The sequence below is a fragment of the Gekko japonicus genome, unplaced genomic scaffold, assembly GCF_001447785.1.
Source record: "Gekko japonicus isolate JY-2015 unplaced genomic scaffold, Gekko_japonicus_V1.1 scaffold317, whole genome shotgun sequence".
In the NCBI taxonomy this organism is placed as follows: Eukaryota; Metazoa; Chordata; class Lepidosauria; order Squamata; family Gekkonidae; genus Gekko; species Gekko japonicus.
The window spans coordinates 361,162-382,240 of record NW_015162487.1 but is presented as its reverse complement, the minus strand read 5'-3'; the positions used below and the strand labels follow the sequence as shown (position 1 = coordinate 382,240).

The 21,079-nt window shown below is 45.6% G+C and overlaps 1 protein-coding gene across 1 annotated transcript in view; it reads left to right on the top strand.

Moving 5' to 3' along the window:
• The window catches only part of CALCRL (calcitonin receptor like receptor), a 125,749-nt gene extending 109,318 nt beyond the window's left edge, over positions 1 to 16,431 (top strand). Inside the window, exons 8-13 of the mRNA XM_015405935.1 lie at positions 4,360 to 4,363; positions 4,903 to 4,963; positions 5,046 to 5,112; positions 8,498 to 8,716; positions 10,094 to 10,135; positions 15,242 to 16,431. Coding sequence (XP_015261421.1) covers positions 4,360 to 4,363; positions 4,903 to 4,963; positions 5,046 to 5,112; positions 8,498 to 8,716; positions 10,094 to 10,135; positions 15,242 to 15,442 — 594 coding nt within the window. The 3' untranslated portion in view covers positions 15,443 to 16,431. The remainder of the gene's footprint in view (positions 1 to 4,359; positions 4,364 to 4,902; positions 4,964 to 5,045; positions 5,113 to 8,497; positions 8,717 to 10,093; positions 10,136 to 15,241) is intronic.
• The last annotated feature ends 4,648 nt before the right edge of the window (positions 16,432 to 21,079 follow it).

Below are 21,079 nucleotides of genomic sequence, written 5' to 3'. Positions count from 1 at the left end.
GGTGTGGAGGCAAAATGCCCCACCACCGCCCCAGACCTCTGCCCTTGACGCTTCTAGACCCCAGTGCTCTCACGGGCAATTTTGCTCTGGATTCCAACCGAATTACTTTCATAGGGATCTGGACTTGGTCTCCGCAGTTCTAGCAAAAACTCTACACACACCACACTGTCTTATTTACACATTGTTTTGAAATAGCCTCCCTTTTTGTCTTTTAAAAATAGGGTTGATAGCCCGGCAACCTGCAGGAGACGGGGGAGGGGAGGCAGGTACTTACTCGGGGGGGGTGTTGATGGCGATCTCTGTCACTGTGTGATGACATCACTTCCAGCATTACCCAGAAGCATCAGCATCACACCGGGACAATGCTCTAGCACTCACCCAGAAGTTTCTGGGCGAGTGCTAGCCTGTCGTCCTGGTGCGATACTTTCATGTCTCGCTGGAAGTGACATCATCACACAGAGACAAAAATTGCCGCCACCTGTTTTGTGGCCTGCTTCTTCCTGCCGACCAGATGAGTGTTGGCAGCCGTTGGCAACAATTACCAAGAGGTGGCCTGCCATTAGCAGGCACCTGGTAAGCCTATTTAAAAGCCTTAAAAGTGATATTAACATAGAAATTGCCAGCTGCTTCAGTGTATGCATGCTCATGCTCGTAGACATTCTAAAGAGTCACTTTAATTAGGCTCTTCAGGGCTTCATCCCAGTTTGATTTATAGTCTGGAAAACATTTTTTGTAAAATTAAGCTGTTTAAATATAAAATCATTCTTTATTCCTAGAACTGTCTCAGATCTTCCTTTGGTGGTCATGGAGGTTTTTTTTACTACTTGGAGAGCCAACTATAGTCCAGTCATTAATAATAAGGGACATCTTAAGCAAATCAAGATGTCTATAATTAATCTTATAGTTATTTCTTAATGTTACAGTTATTTCTAGGAAATATGTCAACAAATCTAGCAAGTTCACCTCTCTTCCCTTTGGGGGGGGGTTATACTTTTTAATTTAAAAATACAAAATGGGTTAAAAGGAGCAGTGAAGGAGGATCTCTTTCTGGCAACAGTCGGAGCATCAGAATAGTCCTTCAGAATTTTCTGCAGCAAAAGCCGTCTTAACAGCGTGTCCATTTGAGTTCATGGTCTCCCTGCATTTTGTACTAAAGGCCAAGATTGGAACCTCACAGTTCTTTCAAGGAGGACATGGCTGCTTCCACCATTGTGCAGCAATTCATGGGATTGTGACCGTGTCTGTTGTTATCATTTTTTATTGGTCGACAACGAGTACAATTGAGTTAAAACGTGTTCGTGCTTTTTCTCTTATGGGCTGCGCTCCAGCAAAGCACTTAAAACGTTTGCCTAACGGCTTTCACTAGATGGTCTCATGGCAAAATCTGGGGGAAATTCTTGTCTGTGGCCAGGGGGTTCTCAGCCGGGCTTATCCATCGGAGGCTAAAGCCGCGTGTTAGTCACCAGTAACTAAAACAGACGTATTCAATCAAGGGAGGTTTATTAAACAGAAGACTTAATTGTGCTAAAACTGGAGCTTGCAAACAGGGCTTTTATTTTCCAGGTCAACATGGCAATTGTGACTCTTCTTGACAGCTTCCAGGAAGAACATCTGTGTAGGAAAACCAAAGACAGTGCCTGCAATATCTTAAAGACTTAAGCACATTTAATATTTCGTGACCTTTCATGGGGCTTGTCATGATCTGGGCTGTGCAAGTAAAGGCCTAGCAGACCCAGGAAGCCTGAGTAGCAGTGGGAGGAGGCCAGGCTTACAACTCCCAGAAGCCCCTGAGTGGTTTTGGCGCCAATTTTAGCCAATCACAGAGAAAGGGGACTTATAATAAAAGAGCTGGTACAGAAGAAGAGCTGTTCTTTCTTCCAAGAGAGCAGGGCCAGAGGGAAGGCTGCTGCTGGAAGAGACCCTCACCCTGAGAGGAAGGGTGAGTAGACCCCACTGAGACAGTGAGCTAGGGACTGTGAGTCTAGTCGGATTAGGGTATTTGGTTTCTTTTCTCTTCACCCACTTAGTGCTATTGTTCTTGCGCTTTGTTTGTTTCCCATATTGGGCTGACCTCCTGTAAAAATAAACCTTTTATTTGTTCTTTACTCTGCCTGGTCCTCACATCTATTAATTGGCCAAATAAGGGAGGGCTTAAGGTCTTGGGAGGGTGCTCTTTGCCTTCCTAAAACCAGAGTGGTGGCAGCATTAGGTGGCAGCATTAGGTGTCACCCAACCTGAGCCATGACAGGACTGGACTCCAGCCCCATGAAAGGTCACGAAATATTAAATGTGCTTGCAGGCACTGTCTTTGGGTTTTCTGTAACTTCATACCTCTGGCAAACTGGGCTCAGGGCTACAAAATGTATTATGATTAGGGTTGTCAGCTCTGGGTTGGGAAATACCTGGGGATTTAGGGGGGTGGAGCCTGAGGGGGTGGGGCTTGGGGAGGAGAGGGACTTCAGTGGGGTATATTGCCATAGAGAGTCACCGTGTCAAACAATATCAAAATCCAATTTTTTGCAGTAAATGATTGCATTCAGAATTATCAATAAATGTATGAACATTAGCAAAGAATATCTGTGTTCCAAACACTAATCATAGACATCAAAAATGCATAAAAGGTATCAAAATTAACAACTCATGAGTGTCAAATCCATCCTGGAATAATCAGCACAGAAAGTATAACACTTCAACTGTACAATTACATGATCGGTCCAACAGTGAGAGTTGGAAGTGGTAAGACTAGAGAGACTGGATACAGAATTGCGAATGACTTGACAAGCATTTCAGTATGCGGTTTCCAATTCTTCCTCGGAAGTGTCGGTATTTTACATCATAGAAGACTAATGAATATTAATAACTGTTACCATAGAGTTTTGCCCAAAATACCAGAGAGTCACCATGCAATGTCCCCAGCGTGATGACATCACTTCTGTGTTACAGCATCACATTGAGGATGTCACACTGGGTCGTGGCTGTTGGGGGCGGGGATTCCCCCGCTGGCCAGCAAGCCAACAGTGGGCAGGAGCCCGCAAAATCGGGGGTTTCCCTGCTCCCACCTGGTGGCTGACAACCCTATTAGTGCAGTACATTATTTTTATTTTATTAAAGAATATATTTGCTGCATCTTGACTCCCAGAATGGCTAACAGGCATTATAGATATATAACATAATTACATTCACACACAAAATTTAGAAAGAAAATGTCTAATACTTAAAAAAAATTAAAGTCATTTCCTTCTGCAACTAAAACAAAAGTAACAGAGCAGGGGTCTCCAACAGGTAGCTCATGAGCTACCAGGACTTTACCCGTTGTTTCAGAGGAGCTTGTGAGTGTAGGGCTGCCAATCTCCAGGTGGTAGAAAATACAAAAACTGAGGGTCACAGTGTTAGGAAGATATGCAAAAGTATATAGCACTGTGTATAATACATGTATGTTCAAGGTACATCTTGTGTATAATAGATGTATATTCAAGGTACATCTTCAAGGAACATACATGTATTATACACAGTACTATATACTTTTGCATGATCTCCAGGTGGTGACTCAAGATCTCCTGGCATTACAACCAGGGGTCATTTCCTGCAGGAGCACACAGGAGTGGCGCTCCGGCAGTAAAGAGCCCAGGGGGCGGGCACATGCAACAAGCCCCACCCCCTGCTCTCAGCAGTCCTCAGTCAGAGCAAGAAGCAGCCAGGTAAGTTGCAGAGCCCTCGGCCCCTCGGTCCAAAACAGTCCAGTGGCACCTTTAAGGCCAAGTTTTATTCAGATACAAGCTCTCCCTCCTCTGCAAGGACAGATCTGCACGTTCCCCCCCACACACACAATAGCTAGCAATCCAAAACAGTCCAGTGGAGCCTGAACGGTGGGTGTTGCCATCTGACACACTTCCAGTGATGTCAGGGGGTGTGGCATATGCAAATATGTTATGCTAATGAGCTCCTGCACCTCTTTTTCTACGAAATGACCCCTGATTACAACTGATCTCCAGGCGACAGAGATCACCTGGAGAAAAATGGCTGCTTTGGAAAGTGGACTCTATGGCATTTATATCCCACTGAATTCCCTCCCCTCCTCAGCCTCCACCCCAAAATCGCCAGGTATTTCCCAACCCAGAGCTGGCAACCCTACATGCCTGCCCTAAAAGACCGGGAAAAGATCTGCGGTAGGATTTTTTTTTTAAAGCTTTATTTCTTGGGTTTTTCTCTATGTTGCTCAGCTGATAGCTTCATTTTGGGTGCTCCTCCTAGTCCATGTTCTGTTTCTAGGACAGAACAAAACTATAGAATATGCTGGGGCGGGAACGGAGGTGATAGCTTGAGATGTTTTTCCTTACTCAGAAATTGCTCCCATTAAAGATCGGTGACCCCTGCAATTTAATAAGATGTCCTAGTTGGCTGACTTAACAATATCAAGAAAATGTATTCTGTCCCCCCAGCTTTTAAAAACAATCACTTTGGGTCATTCAGGCCAATTTACTTTGAAGTGCACTAGCTCTGCAAAGATTTGTTTGTTTGTAGAATTTTAGTTTACTGAGACGTGAAATCTCCGCCGGGGGGGGTGGGGGGTGCTTACCCTAACAGCATCCTGAGACGTCACTTCTGGGTGCATAACCAGAATCCCAGAGCCTCCTGGGACATGGTGCCATCACTTCTGTAGCTGGAACTGACCATTGCTGGAAATGACATTTGGGGTATCATGGGACAGGGTCCCCCCCATCCCATTTTTTCTCCTGGTGCCCCACTGAGTGCCAGTGGGGGACAGAGGAGTGCTGATGGGGGTTTTCCCGCCAGTGGTGGGCAAAAAGGCAACCCTATCTAAATGATTAGTAATCCATGCCTGTCTCATTAGAGTTCTTATTGAGAGTTCTTAGTAAGAAGTGCCTCATTTGTTTTGCACAGGATTCCCATTGATTCCTTCCTGCATACACGCTGTTGCAAGGGCCATATATTTCAACGACAAGTAAGTAAACACAAGTTTATTTGATCTATCTGGTAAGGACTGGGATTTCTTCTCTCCTAACTTTATCTTTCTCTCCCTACAGCTGCTGGATCAGTTCAGATACTCACATGTTGTATATCATCCATGGTCCTATTTGTGCTGCTCTTGTGGTATGAACAACTTCTACATTCATTCATTTTAAGTCTAATGTTTCCTTTGCTATACAGCCACCAGTTTAATCTTCCACTGTATAAAAAGTGTGTGGATAATAACAACAGGGTAGGCAATACATCATACTCAGCAGGATAGCACAGCTCATTAGCACATTAGCACACACCCCCATGTTACCAGAAGTGTGGTTATCCAGCCACACCCACCTTTTGCTTGTTATTCTGTTTACCTTGTTTGTTGTCAAAACCCAGGGCCTTTTTTTGTAGCAGGAACTCCTTTGCATGTTAGGCCACACACCCCTAATGTAGCCAATCCTAATGAGTTCCTGCTGTTGGGTGTGGTCTATTATGCTAATGAGTTCCTCCTGGGCGTGGCCAACTTGGGAGCCAGCCGGAACTCCGTTCCTGAGCGTTCCTGCCCAAAAATAGCCCTGCTTGAATGTGAAAATACAAGAAACTTATACGTGTGGACAAGGGGTTGGAACAAGGAGGAAATCCCCTTTGACTACCAAAGAGGCTTTGCTGGAGTTCATGGGACCTGCATGGAGCCGGATGGGGGCTGCAATGAGAGAAATTGGGCAGGATTGAGGGGGAAAGCTAGTGGGATCCAACTCCCTTATTCTCCTGTATATGGGGGCAGGTCTCCCAGAATGATATCCCATGGGGGTCTGGTGAACGGCCCATGAAGTTAATAAGACCCCTTTGTACACGCCCAGAAATAATGAGCATTTCCAGCCAACATTTGCACTTACTAGGACAGAAAATGCCAAAGTATACAGTAATGTCGTTATGAATTTGATTTTATGTCTCAGTGTTGGGGGCTGCTTTTCTAAATTTTGTAGAAAAGCAGCTCTGAAAGACACGCCAGTGGAAATAAACGAATGGCCACCTTGAGATTCAGTCCGGGCCACCAAAACGATCAAGCGGTTTGGGAGCTGAAGGATGTGGGGCTTTTCAGTTTAGGAAAAAAAAATTGTGAGAAACGTGAGCCAAATCAGGTTTGTATAGTAGAGAGAAGCAAGTCAGACTACGCTTTTGTTCCAAGTTCTTTCAAACTTGGTGACCGGGACCTAGTTCAGGAGAGAAGTTCTGCTTCTCAGACCCTTTTTGAGATCCTGCATCTTCTGAGAGCTAGATTTGAGTCCAGTAGCACCTTGGAGACTCACAAGATTTTCAGGGCATAAGTGGGGTTGCCAGCCTCCAGGCAGCACCTGGAGATCTCCCGCTATCACAATCAGTTTCCAGACGACCAAGATCAGTCCCCCTGGAGAAAATGGCTGATTTGGAGGATGGATTCTGTGGCATTATATCCTGCTGAGGTCTCTGCACACCCCCCCCCCCAATCTCCAGGTATTTCCCAACTCAGAGTTGGCAACCCTTGTCATAAGGAGCTTTGACTTTCCAAAGCCTGGTACCCCCAAAATCTTGCTGGTCTCAAAGGTGCTACTGGACTCAAACCTAACTCTTTGGCCGCCGCCCAGCGTGGCTCCCTCTGAAACTGCCTCTTTGATGTAAAGGAGTTCAAGGCAGAGCAGGCCGCTGTCATGCCTCTCTAATCCACAGGAGCAGCTTTGGTAGCCTGGCGTGGCGCTTCCCTTTAAAATCTGCCTTTTCACAGCTTCTGAAAGTACTCGGCTGTGCTTTTTAAAAAAATAAATAAAAAATCTCTGTGCTAGAGGAAAGCACCAAAAAGGCCGCAATAAAAATCTGAATTGTGAGTCTTTGAAGATTATTTCATAGTGGTGGGTGGGGGGGAGAGTGCTAATTTTAATCTACGAAGGAAGGACGTGCTGCTGAGTGTACAATAGGAAGTTAGACGAGGAAGTTAAGTGGTCTTAAATCTAAATAAGTCCGTGTAACAGAATCGGAGGCCTTGTTCAGCTAAAGAAGCTGAAATTAGTTGCGGGTTTTAAGGGCTGTAGCGGCTTCCTATCAAGAAATTCCCAGGACCATGGTTTATTGAGTTCAGGTTTGACTCACACATCACAGTCTGAGAGTCTGGAGACGTTCTTCTTCTTTCCATGGTTCTAGAGGCTAACACCTCCCTCCCTTTTGTTTTTGACAGTGTTGGCCTGTTCCCGCCAGGAATAATCAAGTCCACTTAACTCGAAATTTTAGATTTAATTTTAAAAATGTGCGTATGTAGTGCTTGTGCTTCCAGAGTGTGAAGAGAAACCGTGAGAACAAGTGGGATTTTTTTTTTTACTTTACAAAATTTATAACCTGCTTCTCTGCCCTCAGAAGGGCCACTGAGGCGACTAACAAATTTAAATATATATAATAAAGTCATACTTTAAAAAGCATCACAACCAACAAAAACACGTCATTAAAACCAGAGTTGAGATACTCATACAGAAACAATTAAGGTATTGGGCGGGATCACTGAAGGACTGCCACGTGCAACAAATAAGTCTTCACCTGCTGGTGGAAGATGGCAACAGAACAGGACCGACAAGTCTCCCTCAGGCTTGCCATTCCCCCATTGGGGGCAGAGGATCCTCCACCGCCAGCAGGTCGTTCCCTGCTGCCGGTAAGTCCCCATTCTGCCACACCTGGTAACCCTAGTCTCCCTGGGGAGAGGGTTCCAGAGTTTTGGCACCGTGACTGAGAAGGCAGTCTCCTTGGTTGCCACTCGCCTAATCTCAGAAGGCAGGAGCACCCGATGTAGGGCCTCAGATGACTTCAGTGGTCAAGTGGATTCTAAGAAGAAAATCTGCTCCCACATTCCAAGGTTCTGGCCATGAATTTCTTGAAAACGCATTGGATTACTTGCATTTACACTTTAGCTGTGTATCACATTCAACATCTCCTGGTAGTCCCTGGCCCAAGGAAGTGACGCAATCACGTCGGTCACGTTGGGGGCGGGGCCAAGATCACCGGGGGGAACCATATGGTTTTCGCCCCGACGATCTGGGCCACGCCCCCAATGTGAGTGACGTCGCACGTCACTTCCGTTGATGTGCTGGCGGCGCACGCACATCCGGAGCCGGCTCCCGGAGCCATCGGAGCCTCCCCCGCCGGTGAGTTTGCCGGACTTGGCAACCCTAGACCACACTATCTGCCACTGAGGCACATTGTTGTTTTAAATGTTGATGATTTTAGGGAACTAGACTGATGATTTTATAGATTTTAATTGATTATTGTAATATGTTTTAATTTGTAAATCTGCATAAATTGTGCATATATATCTGTTGGTACCTGCCCTGAGCCTACAAATGTGGTGGTGGGGGAGGGATAGAAGTAGAACAAAATAAATAAGTAGAATTCTTGCAGTGCCTCACACCACAGAATTTCTGGCTTTGTGGCCTGCTCAACTGCCTTAGCGTTTATATTACCAGATTACCTCACAACAACACTGAACTGGAAGCATTTCCTCTCCTTCCAGGTGAATCTCTTTTTCCTGTTGAACATTGTCCGCGTTCTGATAACCAAGCTAAAAGTCACCCACCGCGCGGAATCGAATCTCTACATGAAAGCTGTCAGAGCCACCCTAATCTTGGTGCCACTTCTTGGTATTGAGTTTGTGTTGATGCCTTGGCGACCAGAGGGCCGTATCGCTGAAGAGATTTATGACTATATAATCAATATTCTTATGCACTATCAGGTATGAACTCTGAAGAACCGTTTGTAGTTCACAGCTGCTGGGAAAGGAATGTCAAGAAATGGAGGGGGAGACACATTTTAATGAACTGCATATGTAAACATCACTCATAAACCACACCAGACCTTTTTCTGAAAGGAATTCCCCGCTTCAGTTCTGCACTGTAGTTCATGGAGAAGAAGGCCAAAAGTGTGGAGTGGCAATGGGAAGGAAAGGACATATTTCATGAAGAGTTTCCCTCATTTCAAAGCGGGCTCCCTCCAGGGCCATAGTTCACTGTCCACCAAAGTGGATTTGTAGAGTTGCTAGTTACATCTGGGTGGGGAGATACTGGAGATTTGGGGTGTGTGTGCCTGAGGAGGTCGGGGTTTGAGGAGGGTAGGGACCTCAGCAAGGTACAATGCTACCGAGTCCATCCTCCAGAGCAGCCATTTTCTCCAGGGGAATGGATCCCTGTCATCTGGAGATCAAGTGTAATAGCAGGAGATCTCCAGGCCCCACCTGAAGGCTGGAAACCCTGTGTGTCATATTCTTAGTGAAGCTTAATGACTTTCTCATAGACCAAGCCTAAGAACCTGGGGACTGGATCTAAGGATCCGTCAGTGGGAGGTGCTGACTGTTGTGGATCCCTCTCCCTCCCGCCGCCCCATAGCCTTTTCAGACCTTGGAAAAGTTTTTCCCCAAAGCAGTGGGGCCTAGTTGGAGTGATAGCCACGTGAAGGGGTGGGCTATAATTCTTTCTTCCTCTTCTGTCAGTGGAACGCCATTGATTTTATAATTAGATATTTTTCTCCTCAAAAATGCATCTTATTTTTTTTTAATGTAAGTATTTATATTACAAATAAAAAGGCCCTTTTTTCAAACATTCTTTGGGCTGAACCAATGCCTTAGATGAGGCGGTGTATTCACAGGCTCCGTCTTGGCCCTGACATTTTTCCTCTTTGGGTGATTTTTCAGGAGTGTGTGAAATGGGGGCAGAAGTGTTTGTGTAGCTGGTACATGCCCCAGACACAATCCGTTCTTTCCCCTCAACTGGCATTCAGGCACAGGTGCTCCAGAGAGTGGGTCTTTTGTCATCTAGCTAATATTACTGAGGGGAAACTAAGAGCAAAGGCATTCCCATCCCATCAAATAGACAGTAACTCACCGATAAGAGTAACATTGCCAAATAGCCATGAAGAAGGTCTAATTTCAAACAAAAAAGGCCCCAGCTCTGCAGCCAATCTTGGGGGAGGGTCCTCTCCCACCCTTATTTTGCACAGGAAATGTTCCGTCACAAATATTTGACTCAATCCAATGTCCATGATACATACTTAAGTATAACTTTCATTAAATACATCTTTCCCATCAAACTAAACAACTGTCTGTTTTATTCTACAGGGTTTGTTGGTAGCAACGATCTTCTGCTTTTTTAACGGAGAGGTACAGTAAATGACATCTTTTCTCTTTATGGTTTGGGACATTGGTCTGAACGGAATTGGCTTGAAACTGGGTGTGGCAAGTGTTCTGGGAGCGAGCACCAAAAACTACAGGGCAGCTGAAAGTGGGACTAATCCGGGCCTGGATGGAACCCTACTTAAGCTCTCTGGAAGCTGCTCCAAACTTCCTAAAAGAGGAGGAGCCGGTAGAAATATAATATTAAATAAATTAAATTAACTTTTAACTGGCAAGCCTAGTAGAACCTGAGACCCACCAAGTTATAGCATGAATTAGAGCATGGGTTTTACCAAAGCTTTGTGACGCTGGGGCAGATGCATGCAACGAAGTAGCTATGTGGCGCTCATTTCACAACCAGTCAGGTGATAGCAGCTCCATGTGGCAAGCCTTTGAGACATGCGCTCCATCATGTCATACTTCTGTTGTATACCCTTTACATGTGCACTCAGCCAGCATGCGCAGAGAAGAGAGGAGGATCTAACCCAGGAGTCCCCAAGATGGTCCCTGTGGGCACAATGGCGCTCGCCAGCTCCTTTGTTGGCACCTGCCAAGTGTTTTTAGAAGGAGGATGGGACCAAATAAGGTTTTTGGCCAGCAAGGCTTCGTATTGGTCATTGGAGATTTGATTGACTGTGCAGATTTTTAAAAAATGTTGCTTTGGCAGCAGCTGCCCCCACAGCACAAGAGTCTTTACTGTGTGAATGAAGGGAGACTGCGGCAGCCTCCTGTAGCAGCCATTTTGTGGTTTTGTGGCTGTACCCACAATGCTTTGTCAGAAGTCCAAAGGTGCCCCCAGGCTAAAACATTTTGGGGGATCACTGATCTAATCCAGTCCCACTAGCCCTACCTGGCATAATTTGTGAAAAGTTACATGCATACAAAATTTACATTCTACTAGTTAGCTAGGCTTTGCAGTTCGAGACCCTGCTTTTGAATTAGGGCAGCTGATGAGTTTTCAGCAATAGGAGTTCTCCCCCCTGAACCCCCCCCCCCACTTCTTAGCAATGCATATTTTGCAGTATTTCACTCGTGCTATTGGCTCTTTTTGGGAAGAGCTGGATTCCATTTCCATCCTATCAAGGCCTGTGGTAAATAAATCCAACATCCTGTTGCACAGGTGGCCTGCCCCATTGTATGAACGGAAACAATCGTAAAACATGACATCCTTCCAGCGAGTGGAAACAGGCCTTGGGTGCCTTCATCTCATTCTACCCGAGGTATTTTTACCCAAGGTAGAAAAAGTATGTGGAACTTTGTTCAGGAAAATGGTTTCCCATCAGCTTTATGGCAATACAGATCAGATCTTGCCAGCGTAAGCGGAATCATAGCTTTTAGGAGGTCTCGCGCCCTGCTGATCACCTGAAATATTTGTGCAATGTATGTTTAGTACGTTGGCATCCTGTCCTTTCTCCTAGTTGCTTGGAATGGCCTTTCCCCAGCTAATTCTCCCATCCAAGGAATTGGCCAGGCCTCCTTCATTTCAGAGGCTGTGCACTCACTCATCTACACATTACAATTCCTTCCATGTTTATGCTTATTTTTTATGTTAAATATTATTTTTTCTTTTACAAATGCAACGTCCAGGATTGCTTTTTCAAGGAGGAGGATGGCATTGGTAGAGAGGGGAACATTTTCTCCAGGCAGAGCGCCTGTTTGGTGTAGTGGCGAGCAATGCTCCCTCTAAGCTGTGGAGTCCTGTGAGCAGAAATTCTACTTTGTGAGCTACCGGCATTAAAGTTGTGAGCGAGTGATTTGGCTGTTGCATAAATCAGTTTGCTTTGGAGCCATCCTTCCTGAGCTCAGAGGAAAATGTGTGAGCCGGGGGCTAAAAAACTGTGAGCTAGCTCACATTAACTCATCTTAGAGGGAGCACTGGTGGTGAGGAGCGCAGACTCTAATCCGGGAGAACCGGGTTTGATTCCTCACTCCTTCACATGCAGCTGCTGGTGTGACCTTGGGCGAGCCACAGTTCTCTCAGAGCTGTTCTCTCAGGAATGGTTCTCAAAAGAGCTGTCTCAGCCCCACTTACCTCACAGGGTGTCTGTTGTAGGGAGGGAAAGGGAAAGGAGATTGTGAGCCACTCTGAGATTCCTAGTGAAGGGTGGGGTATAAATACACTCCTCCTCCTGCTCTTTCTTCCTTTACTGTGTCCCCCGCCCCCCGGGGAAAAAGTGCCTCTGAGCTGCTTTTAATCATGCTGGGGAGAACTCATATTTCTTCCCAGTATGGGTGGAACAGCTGAGGAAGTGGCTCTTTTCCAAAAGAAAATGGCAAAGGTCAAAAGGATTAAAATTACCCTGCCTCCCCTTCCTCTATACTGGTCTCCTCCTTTATAAAGCAATCTTGAAAAGTGCATTTTCAGAAGCAAAAAAAAAAAAAGGTTTGTGTAATGTTGCAGCGGGGAAGAAAGTAGTGTATTGATAATATAATGACCCCTCCTCACACTGCTTTGTCGAGGGATCTGCAATACTGTATTAAAAATGCCGTTAACAAAATATAATTATCTTAACGATATTCCCAATATTAAAAAATGGAAATGAAAAAGGAGCACTAATAACTGGGCATGAGCAAGAAAATGAAACCTCGTAACCATAAGGTGGGCCGCTCTGCAAAAGGTTAAGTGTTTGTTCCTGCACAAATCTATCTGAAAATGTTTTGTTCTTTTCAAATTTGTTTTTCATATTCTGGGTATTGGTCAGCAAGATAATTATATATTATTAATGGCACATTTTTATATGTAATATTGCAGATCCTCTGACAACAATGTGTGAAACATGTAAGGGATGTTACATTATCAATAAACTAACTACTTTCTTTTCCACAGTACCATCATGGGGGGGGGGCTCTTCTTCGTTTGGGACCTGTGTGGCCCCCTTTTTTTGATTTAAAATAAAAACAAGAAATCATAACTATATAGAAGAAGAAGAGATTGAATTTATACCCTGCCCTTCACTACCTGAAGGAATCTCAGAGTGGCTTACAATATCCTTTCCCTTCCCCTCCCACAACAGACAACCTGTGAAATAGGTGGGGCTGAGAGAGCTCTGAGAGAACTGCTCGTGAGGGAACAGCTCTGAAAGAACTTGTGACTGACCCAAGGTCACACCAGCAGCTGCATGTGGAGGAGTCGGGAATCAAACCCGGTTCTCCCAGATTAGAGTCTGCACTCTTAACCACTACACCAAACTGTAGATGAGCTACAGCCGGTGCCTACAGACCATTCATTCTCAAAGCCTGACTTTCCTTTTCTCCTTGATTGTACAGATAATTTTATTGCAGTTTCCTTTCATATGAAACAGCAGTCACCTTTATCCGTGCGTAAATATTAGAATCTCTTGTTGAGGGATTCTTCATTGAGGGATTCTCTGATGTCTCACAGATGGGACAGTTTGAACTTCCCTGAGTCTAATTAAACAAGGCAAGGGTTTAGAGAGCTGAGCTGGCGAAGGCTTAGTAGAGATTGGGCACATTGGTGATAGATAAATGGGGTAAAAGTGCCTTGGGGGGCCACAACATGGCTTAAAACAGGGAAAGACACACCAAGGAAGACAGGGGGGACCTCTTTGTCAAACACAGGAGCATCTGGATTAGGTCGCATCACTTGGTGATGTTGTCATGGGAACGTGCTTCTGTCCAAGTTCCAGTGCTTTGGTGTAGTGGTTAAGTGCGCGGACTCTAATCTGGGAGAACCAGGTTTGATTCCCTACTCCTCCACTTGCAGCTGCTGGATGACCTTGGGCAAGCCATAGTTCTGGCACAGCTGTTCTCTCAAGGACAGTTCTCTCAGAGCTTTCTCAGCCCCACCTACCTCACAGGGTGTCTGTTGTGGGGAGGGGAAGGGAAAGGAGATTGTAAGACGCTCCAAGACTCCGAGTGAAGGGCAAGGAATAAATCTCTTCATCTTTGGAGGTGAGAAAGCGGGTGATTGAGGGCAAGACCAGCAAGGAATTTACATGCCACGTATGTCATCTTAAGGAGGTCCATTCATAGTTTGGGAATCCTAGCTCTAATTATCATTGATGGCCAAACCATCTAGAGTAGTTCGTTTGTTGTGTTGCGAAGCAGCCTGGAAACATCGGTTGACCTGTTGGTGGTTTAACATTCTAAGTGTCTGCAGGTGAGGATTTGAATGCAGAGGGCTCTCTTATCCCCCTCCTCTTCGGTGTGAAGCTTTGGTGGCATTCTCCCTTTGAGACATCTCAGCTGTTCACTCCCATTTGCTTGGTCTCTGTGTTTTTTTTTGGGGGGGGGGAATCTGCCAAAGCTTCCATTGGTGTTCACACCGAGGAGGAGGACCCCGTTGCTGATTGCCTCTGGTCTCACGGGAGCCAGTGCGGCTTATCACATTCCACCTGTTAAAAATTAATTGCCAGGGTTAGGTATTAAATTTTATAAAACCCAAGGTGTTTTCAGAGGGTAGACGTGCTGGGTTGCAATAGAACCGCTAGATTCAGGTCTAGAGACCAACAAGATTTTTGGAGGCATAAGTGTTCAGGAATCAAAGCTCCTTTCATTAGATAATCAAGGTGTTGTGCTTCCTTCAATATTGTGCATACAAGATGACTTTTTTCAGTGTGACGTGGCACATGTATGTGTCGGTGGTATTTTAAGAAGTATTCCCCACACTTCCACTCTGATGATTTTGAAGGCCCATTCTGCATCTAGCATTCGCTCTGCTGTTTTACCAAACCCACGTTGGGACAGAAATTCCCCTCTGCATTGCATGCCACTTTCATTTTCTTTGATGGTTGGGTTTATCTCTTGGTTTTATGGTACTATCTTGCAGGGATTTATGACCTTTTTATGGCTGTTCAGGTGTGGTACTGTCTGCAGGGGTTTATGGCCGTTTTATGGCTGTTCAGGGGTGACCCTGCAGTCAGTATGGCGTTGGCCCGGTGTATTTGAATGTGGTTTTGAGCCACATCTTTTTCTGTTCCAGTGTGGGTTTGGTAAAACAACGGAGCGAATGCTAGATACAGAATGGGCCTAAAGCAGCTCACAAGCCTTAAAGAACTGTATCCCTAGAACAACAAGAAGAATGAATCTCAATATTGTACTACAGTTTGATTGTTTTCCTGTTCCTTGGAATAGGTCCAGTCTGTTATCCGAAGGCACTGGAATCAATACAAGATCCAATTTGATAACAGCTTTGCTCACTCGGACGCCATTCGCTCAGCTTCCTACACTGTCTCCTCAATCACAGATGCTCAGAGCTTCACCTCCAATCACGACTGCGCCAGTGAACATTTAAATGGGAAAACCTGCCACGACAAGGAAAATTCGATTATTTAAAACTGAAAAAGTTGTGTGGCTGATTGTGGAAAACTCTCGTTGTTCCCGCCCTCCCCCAAATATTTTTTGAGTGGATGACCCCAAGAGGACTTTTCTTGTCAAGCTACCGACATGGATATTCTTGAAGGATGTCATGAATTTCAATGTGTTTCTCACATGGGCATATGCATTAGCATATCCCACATGTGAGTATGTGTGTGTTCTCCTTGCTTGTTTATACTGGAGCCGGTCACACCCGACAAACTGATATTCTAAACTTTGACCTCTTGATCCCCAACATTCGGGGGGAGACTGGTTGAAATTTTAATTGGGGTTGGTCCAGCTCCAGGTACATGCATATATGTATATGTTTTGTGCATATATGTATCAAAATATATAAACTTTTTGCCTTTTCAGTTTCTACTGTGTAGACAAAGTGGGCAATTATTTTGTATGAAGGGAATCGGAGACGGTTTTCCTGTTTTCTCAGAAGTTTGTATCGCGACTGGGTTGTCTTTGAGGCCATTTTGTTTTGCTCACACACAAAAAGAACTTTGTAAATACTATATTTATCATATTTTGTTGTCTTAAGTGTAGCCAACAAACGCAACCTAAAATAAGCCTTGAAAGCAGATGTAATCACTGCAAAGCACAAACTGTGCGACATTTAAACCCAGACAAAGATGGATTGTCATAGATAATGGATCTGCAATAGAGATAATGACTCCAACCTCATTCAAATTAGTGAAGCTGTCTGCCTTCAAGGGAATGTAGGCTGAAACTTGGCTTGGCGCTAGGACCTGTGGAATTGAGTGGGCCTTGTTTCTGAGTAGGCATGCATGGACTCAGGTGGTCCATCACGACTAATGTCAGCTAGACTGAGGCTAATGAGTTGTCTTGTTTTAACCTTTGTCTTAAACTGAGTGTGTAGCAAATGCTGTGGAAACCTGAGGTCTGCATTTGGGCGAGTGGGCTTCTTCTTCTTCTTCTTCTTCTTCTTCTTCTTCTTCTTCTTCTTCTTCTTCTTCTTCTTCTTCTTCTTCTTCTTCTTCTTCTTCTTCTTCTTCTTTCCCTTCAGCTCCTGCACGGAGCCTCTGATAACCAAGAGCAGTGTTCCCTCTAAGCTGAGTTAGTGTGAGCTAGCTCACAGTTATTTAGCCTCCGGCTCACACATTTTTGTCCTCGCTCAGACAGGATGGCTCCAGAGCACACTAATTTATGCAGTAGCCAAACCGCTCACTCACAACTTTAATGCCAGTAGCTCACAAAGTAGAATTTTTGCACACAAGACTCCACAGCTTAGAGGGAACATTGACCAAGAGCATAGCCATATTCACCCAATCCTTCCATCATCTTGTGGGTGTGGGAATTAACGATTAAGGTTGTCAGCTCTGGAGATTTTGGGGGTGGAGCCTGAGGCAGGTGGGGTTTGGGGAGGGGAGGGGATTCAGTGGGGTATGATGCCATACAGCCCACCCTCCAAAGCGGCCATTTTCTCCAGGGGAGCTGATCTCTGTTGCCTGGAGATCAGGTGTAATCCCAGGAGATCTCTGGCCGCCACCTGGAGCTTGGCAACCCCAGGCCCTACCTCAAGTGAAGGCTAGCATCCTAATCATCGTACCCAAAGGGTGGAATCCAAAGGCCCTCCCACCCACCCCATTCTCCCCCTGACCTGTTGTTTAGTAAAAAAAACACACCATGATGCAGTCTATACGTCAGGCTACTGTGTCTCTCCTAGGTCAGATGTTTTAAGTCACAAAGGCTAGGTTGCTGCTCAGACTTCCTGTGGTATGGAAACCTGGCTGACAACATACAGATAGGAAAGGCGATGCGAGGGGCCCTTAGCTGTGTGGACTCTGCTGAGTGCGGTCGTGATTTCCTGTGTGCAGATTGGATGGGCACACAGGACTAATATCTGTCTTGCTCCTCTGAAGATTCTTAGGCCTAGGAATTTACCTCAGGTGAATTTACTTACAATTATTTAGTTATCGTAGAGGATCCCCAGCTTTGCAGGAGAAGGACTGAGTCCACTGTTGGATCACAGCCGCTGACTAGAAATGGGAGGAATAGGGTTGCCAGTCCCCAGGTCTGGGTAGGGGTTTTCCCGGTTTTGGGGGCTTCTCCCTGTTGCCCGCCAGCTGGCCGGCGGGGAAAACCCCACCCCCAAACAGTCACGTGCTGCGTGACGTCCCTGACATGATGTCACCCAAAAGTGATGTCATCACATTGGTGCTGTTGTGAGGGACGCGATGGGCTGAGGGCAAAACTCTGGTAAAATTGCCCTCAAACCATAGAGTTTAACCTCAAGCCAGAGCGTCACCAGGTGGTGATGATGTCACTTCTGGGTGATGTCATTCTCCCCACCAATGTGCTTGCATTGCCACCGAGACAGAAGAACCCTCACTAGAAATCCATTCTTTTATAAGGGTGTCTAGAAAATCCCCTCCCCCCACCTTGGTTCAGACAATAATTTTGGTGTGAGCCATCACAATGTTTTAAGGGTGGCCACATCCGTTCAAGCACTTGAGAGCTTGGAAACTCCTGGGGAAGTGTGTCTTGACTTCTTTAGGGGGTTAGTTCTTTTGAAAGCAGCTATTTTCCTTTTGTCCCTGATTTTCCGTTCCCCTGATGTCAGTGGGAACTTTGATAGGCATGCGGATTGTGATGCTATCTCAAAAACTTTCAATGGCCTCTAAGGGACACCTTGCTCCAGAAAAGATGAGACATACCTCCCAGCACCGTCTGGAAAACTGGCTGCACCCCTGCGCATAGCTTGGCTGCTTAAATCCATTTGAATGGAAGCTTTTGTGGAGGATAATAGCCAAAGGCATATCGAAAATGCTTCTCGAGTTAGGCATGCAAGGGCTAATGCAGGGGTCCCTGACATGGCACCTGCCAGCACCTTTCCTGGTGCCTGCCAAGTGTTCTTAGGAAGTGGGTGGGTCCAGGTGGGGCTCTTGCTCAGCAGGGCTTCCGACTGGCGATCGGAGATTCGATTGGCTGTGCAGATTTTTTAAAATGTTAATTTGGCAGCAGTTGCCAGCACAGCACAAGGATCTTCACTGCGCGACTGAAGGTCAGCCACAGCAGCCATTTTGTGGCTGGCTCCACCTCCCGTGGCAGCCATTTTGTGGCTGTGCCCACCACACTGTGTTATAATTCTGAAGGTGTCCACAAGCATGAAAAGGTTGGGGGCCCCTAGGCTGTCTCATTGCTAAGTCCCACTGCAAATGGGCAGGAAAATATTTTATCTTCCATTAGATTGATTGGGTAGAATATAAAACAGGTATCGTATTGCAGCAGCACAGCATAGCCTGATCTTGTCAGATCTTGGAAGCTAAGCAGGGTCAGCCGCAGTTAATAGTTGGATGGGAAGCCACCAAGGGAAACCAGGGCTGCTGTGCAGACAAAGGCCTTGCAGACCCTTTGATGGGAGAGCCATCAGTCAATTGCGACTTTGACAGCACACTTGTCCTTATAGTAGAAAAGAGCAAGAGTCCAGTAGCACCTTAAGGACTAACTTCAAGGGAAGAAGTGAGCAGTGACTCAAGAGATCTCATACCCTGCCTCATATTTTGTTAATCTTTGAAGTGCTACTGGACTCTTGCTCTTGGACTGTTGCTCTTTTCAACTGCTACAGACAAACCCATCTTTTGTGGGGGGGGGGGTTGTATTTTTTAATGTGTGTGTGTGCACATGGAAGTCATGGCAACCTCTGCTGACTGACTGTGTGACCTGGAAGTCATGGCAACCTCTGCTGACTGACGCCTATTGAGGGCCTAGAGGAGATTCAGAGAGGTCGGGAGAAATATCTCCCGATTGCTGGTATTTCAAGGAGGTCTCCCTTCCAAGTACTTGCCAGAGTTGACCCTTCTTAGCTTCCAAGATCTGACAATATCGGGCTTGCCTGGGCTATCCAGGTCAGGGCATGGCTATCTATCTTGATACCTTTTCCCTTATAATGTCATAGGCTATTATAGCTGATCCCAGCATGTACCTAGGGTTGTTGGGGTTTTTTGCAAGATGAATTTATCCCTAATTCTTTCAACAACATAGCAAGCTTGGGTATTTAATGTTGATCCACATCAGCTACCCAATAAACAGTTTCCTCAAACCTGCATAGGAATGACCGCTTATCAAAGAGTTTTCTTCAGAAATCTTTCTTGAGAGAAATATAAAAAGCCACCTAACCCATCTACCAAAGTAAGTGACAAATATATAGGATAACCAGCATATCACTATCTGCTCTCCAGACAAGTGGTCAGCATTTTCTGGAATTGCAGCCTGTTTTAAGATGTTCCGGGGCATTATTTTGTTGTCCGCCCTCATTCTGAGAAGTGCTTTACTTGACTGTAACACCACTGTTGGGTTTTCCTTTTTTAATTGAAGGGGAATTCCTGGAGATATGGGGGAGTGGAACCTTGGGGAGGACAGGGTTTGGGAAGGGGAGGGACCTCAGCGAGGTACACTGCCGTAGAGTCTGCACCCACCCCCCCCCGGCTGCCATTTTCTTACTGATCTCTGTAGTCCGGAGATCACTTGTAATTCCGGGAGAGCTCCAGGCCACACCTGGATATGGGCAACCTATGATACATGTTTTTTCTTTGTAGTGTTATTGGGGAAAAGCTGACCGGAAGCCAGATAAAACCTGGCTTTGAATACCTTTTGCTGTGCCTCTGTGAATGAAAAGAAACGGCAAAATAAGACTGGGTGGCAAGAAAGCATATGGAACTTTTCTGTCAGGTTAGGGGAGGGTGAATCTGTTTTATAATCTGTGGGTTATTTAATGTGAAATGAAGGGGGGAAGTTCGGCTACTGTCGTTGCTTAGAATATTCTCACGGGAAGTTTTTTATGATTTACGAAAGCCGCTGGCGAGGAAGGAAAGAAAGAATTCTCCCTTTGTCTTTCTGAGACCAGCCTTGTTTTTTTTTAATGTGGAACATGAAGTGTTCACCTTCCTCCCATTTCAAGGTTGAATATTAATTGTTATTTAACAAGCCTCAGTGGGCAAGCTAATCTGTTAGCCACTAGAATGCTGAAAGGGTTTGAAAGGGCTCTGCCTTATTCTTCATCTTGATCTCTCAGTCCCATCCAACGGGAAGACATTAGGAAGTTTCAACGAATCCATATTATTCCCGTCTTCCTTACAATTTACTCCTGAATGGGGATTTGACTTTACCTGAAACTGTTACCTGCACGTTAGAAACTTAAAATCATCAAATTCTGACGGCTGTATTTTTAATTATTATTATTATTTGAAAAGCATGGGTATTCTCTGGGTTATGTGAGGGCTAGGCTTGCCAGCCCCCCTGTGAAGGAGGGGGTCCTCCACTGCCAGACCCCACCCCCTGCCACCAATCAGCTGACCAGCAGGGGGACTTGCCAGGAGACAGAGGAAGGCACAGGTGATGTTGCATAGGAAGTGACATCATCATACCAGCGACTTCCGGACAACACTCTGGTGTTTGGGCAAAAACTCTCTGGTAGAAGACATTTTTACTATAGAGTTTTTGCCCAAATACCAGAGCATCGCCGTGACATCGCAGTATGATGACATCACTTCCTGTGCAACGTCACCTGGTCTTCCTGTTCTGGTAAGTCTCCCTCCATCCCCTCTTGGTTGCCAGGATGCCATAGAAGCACAGGGATGAATTCAA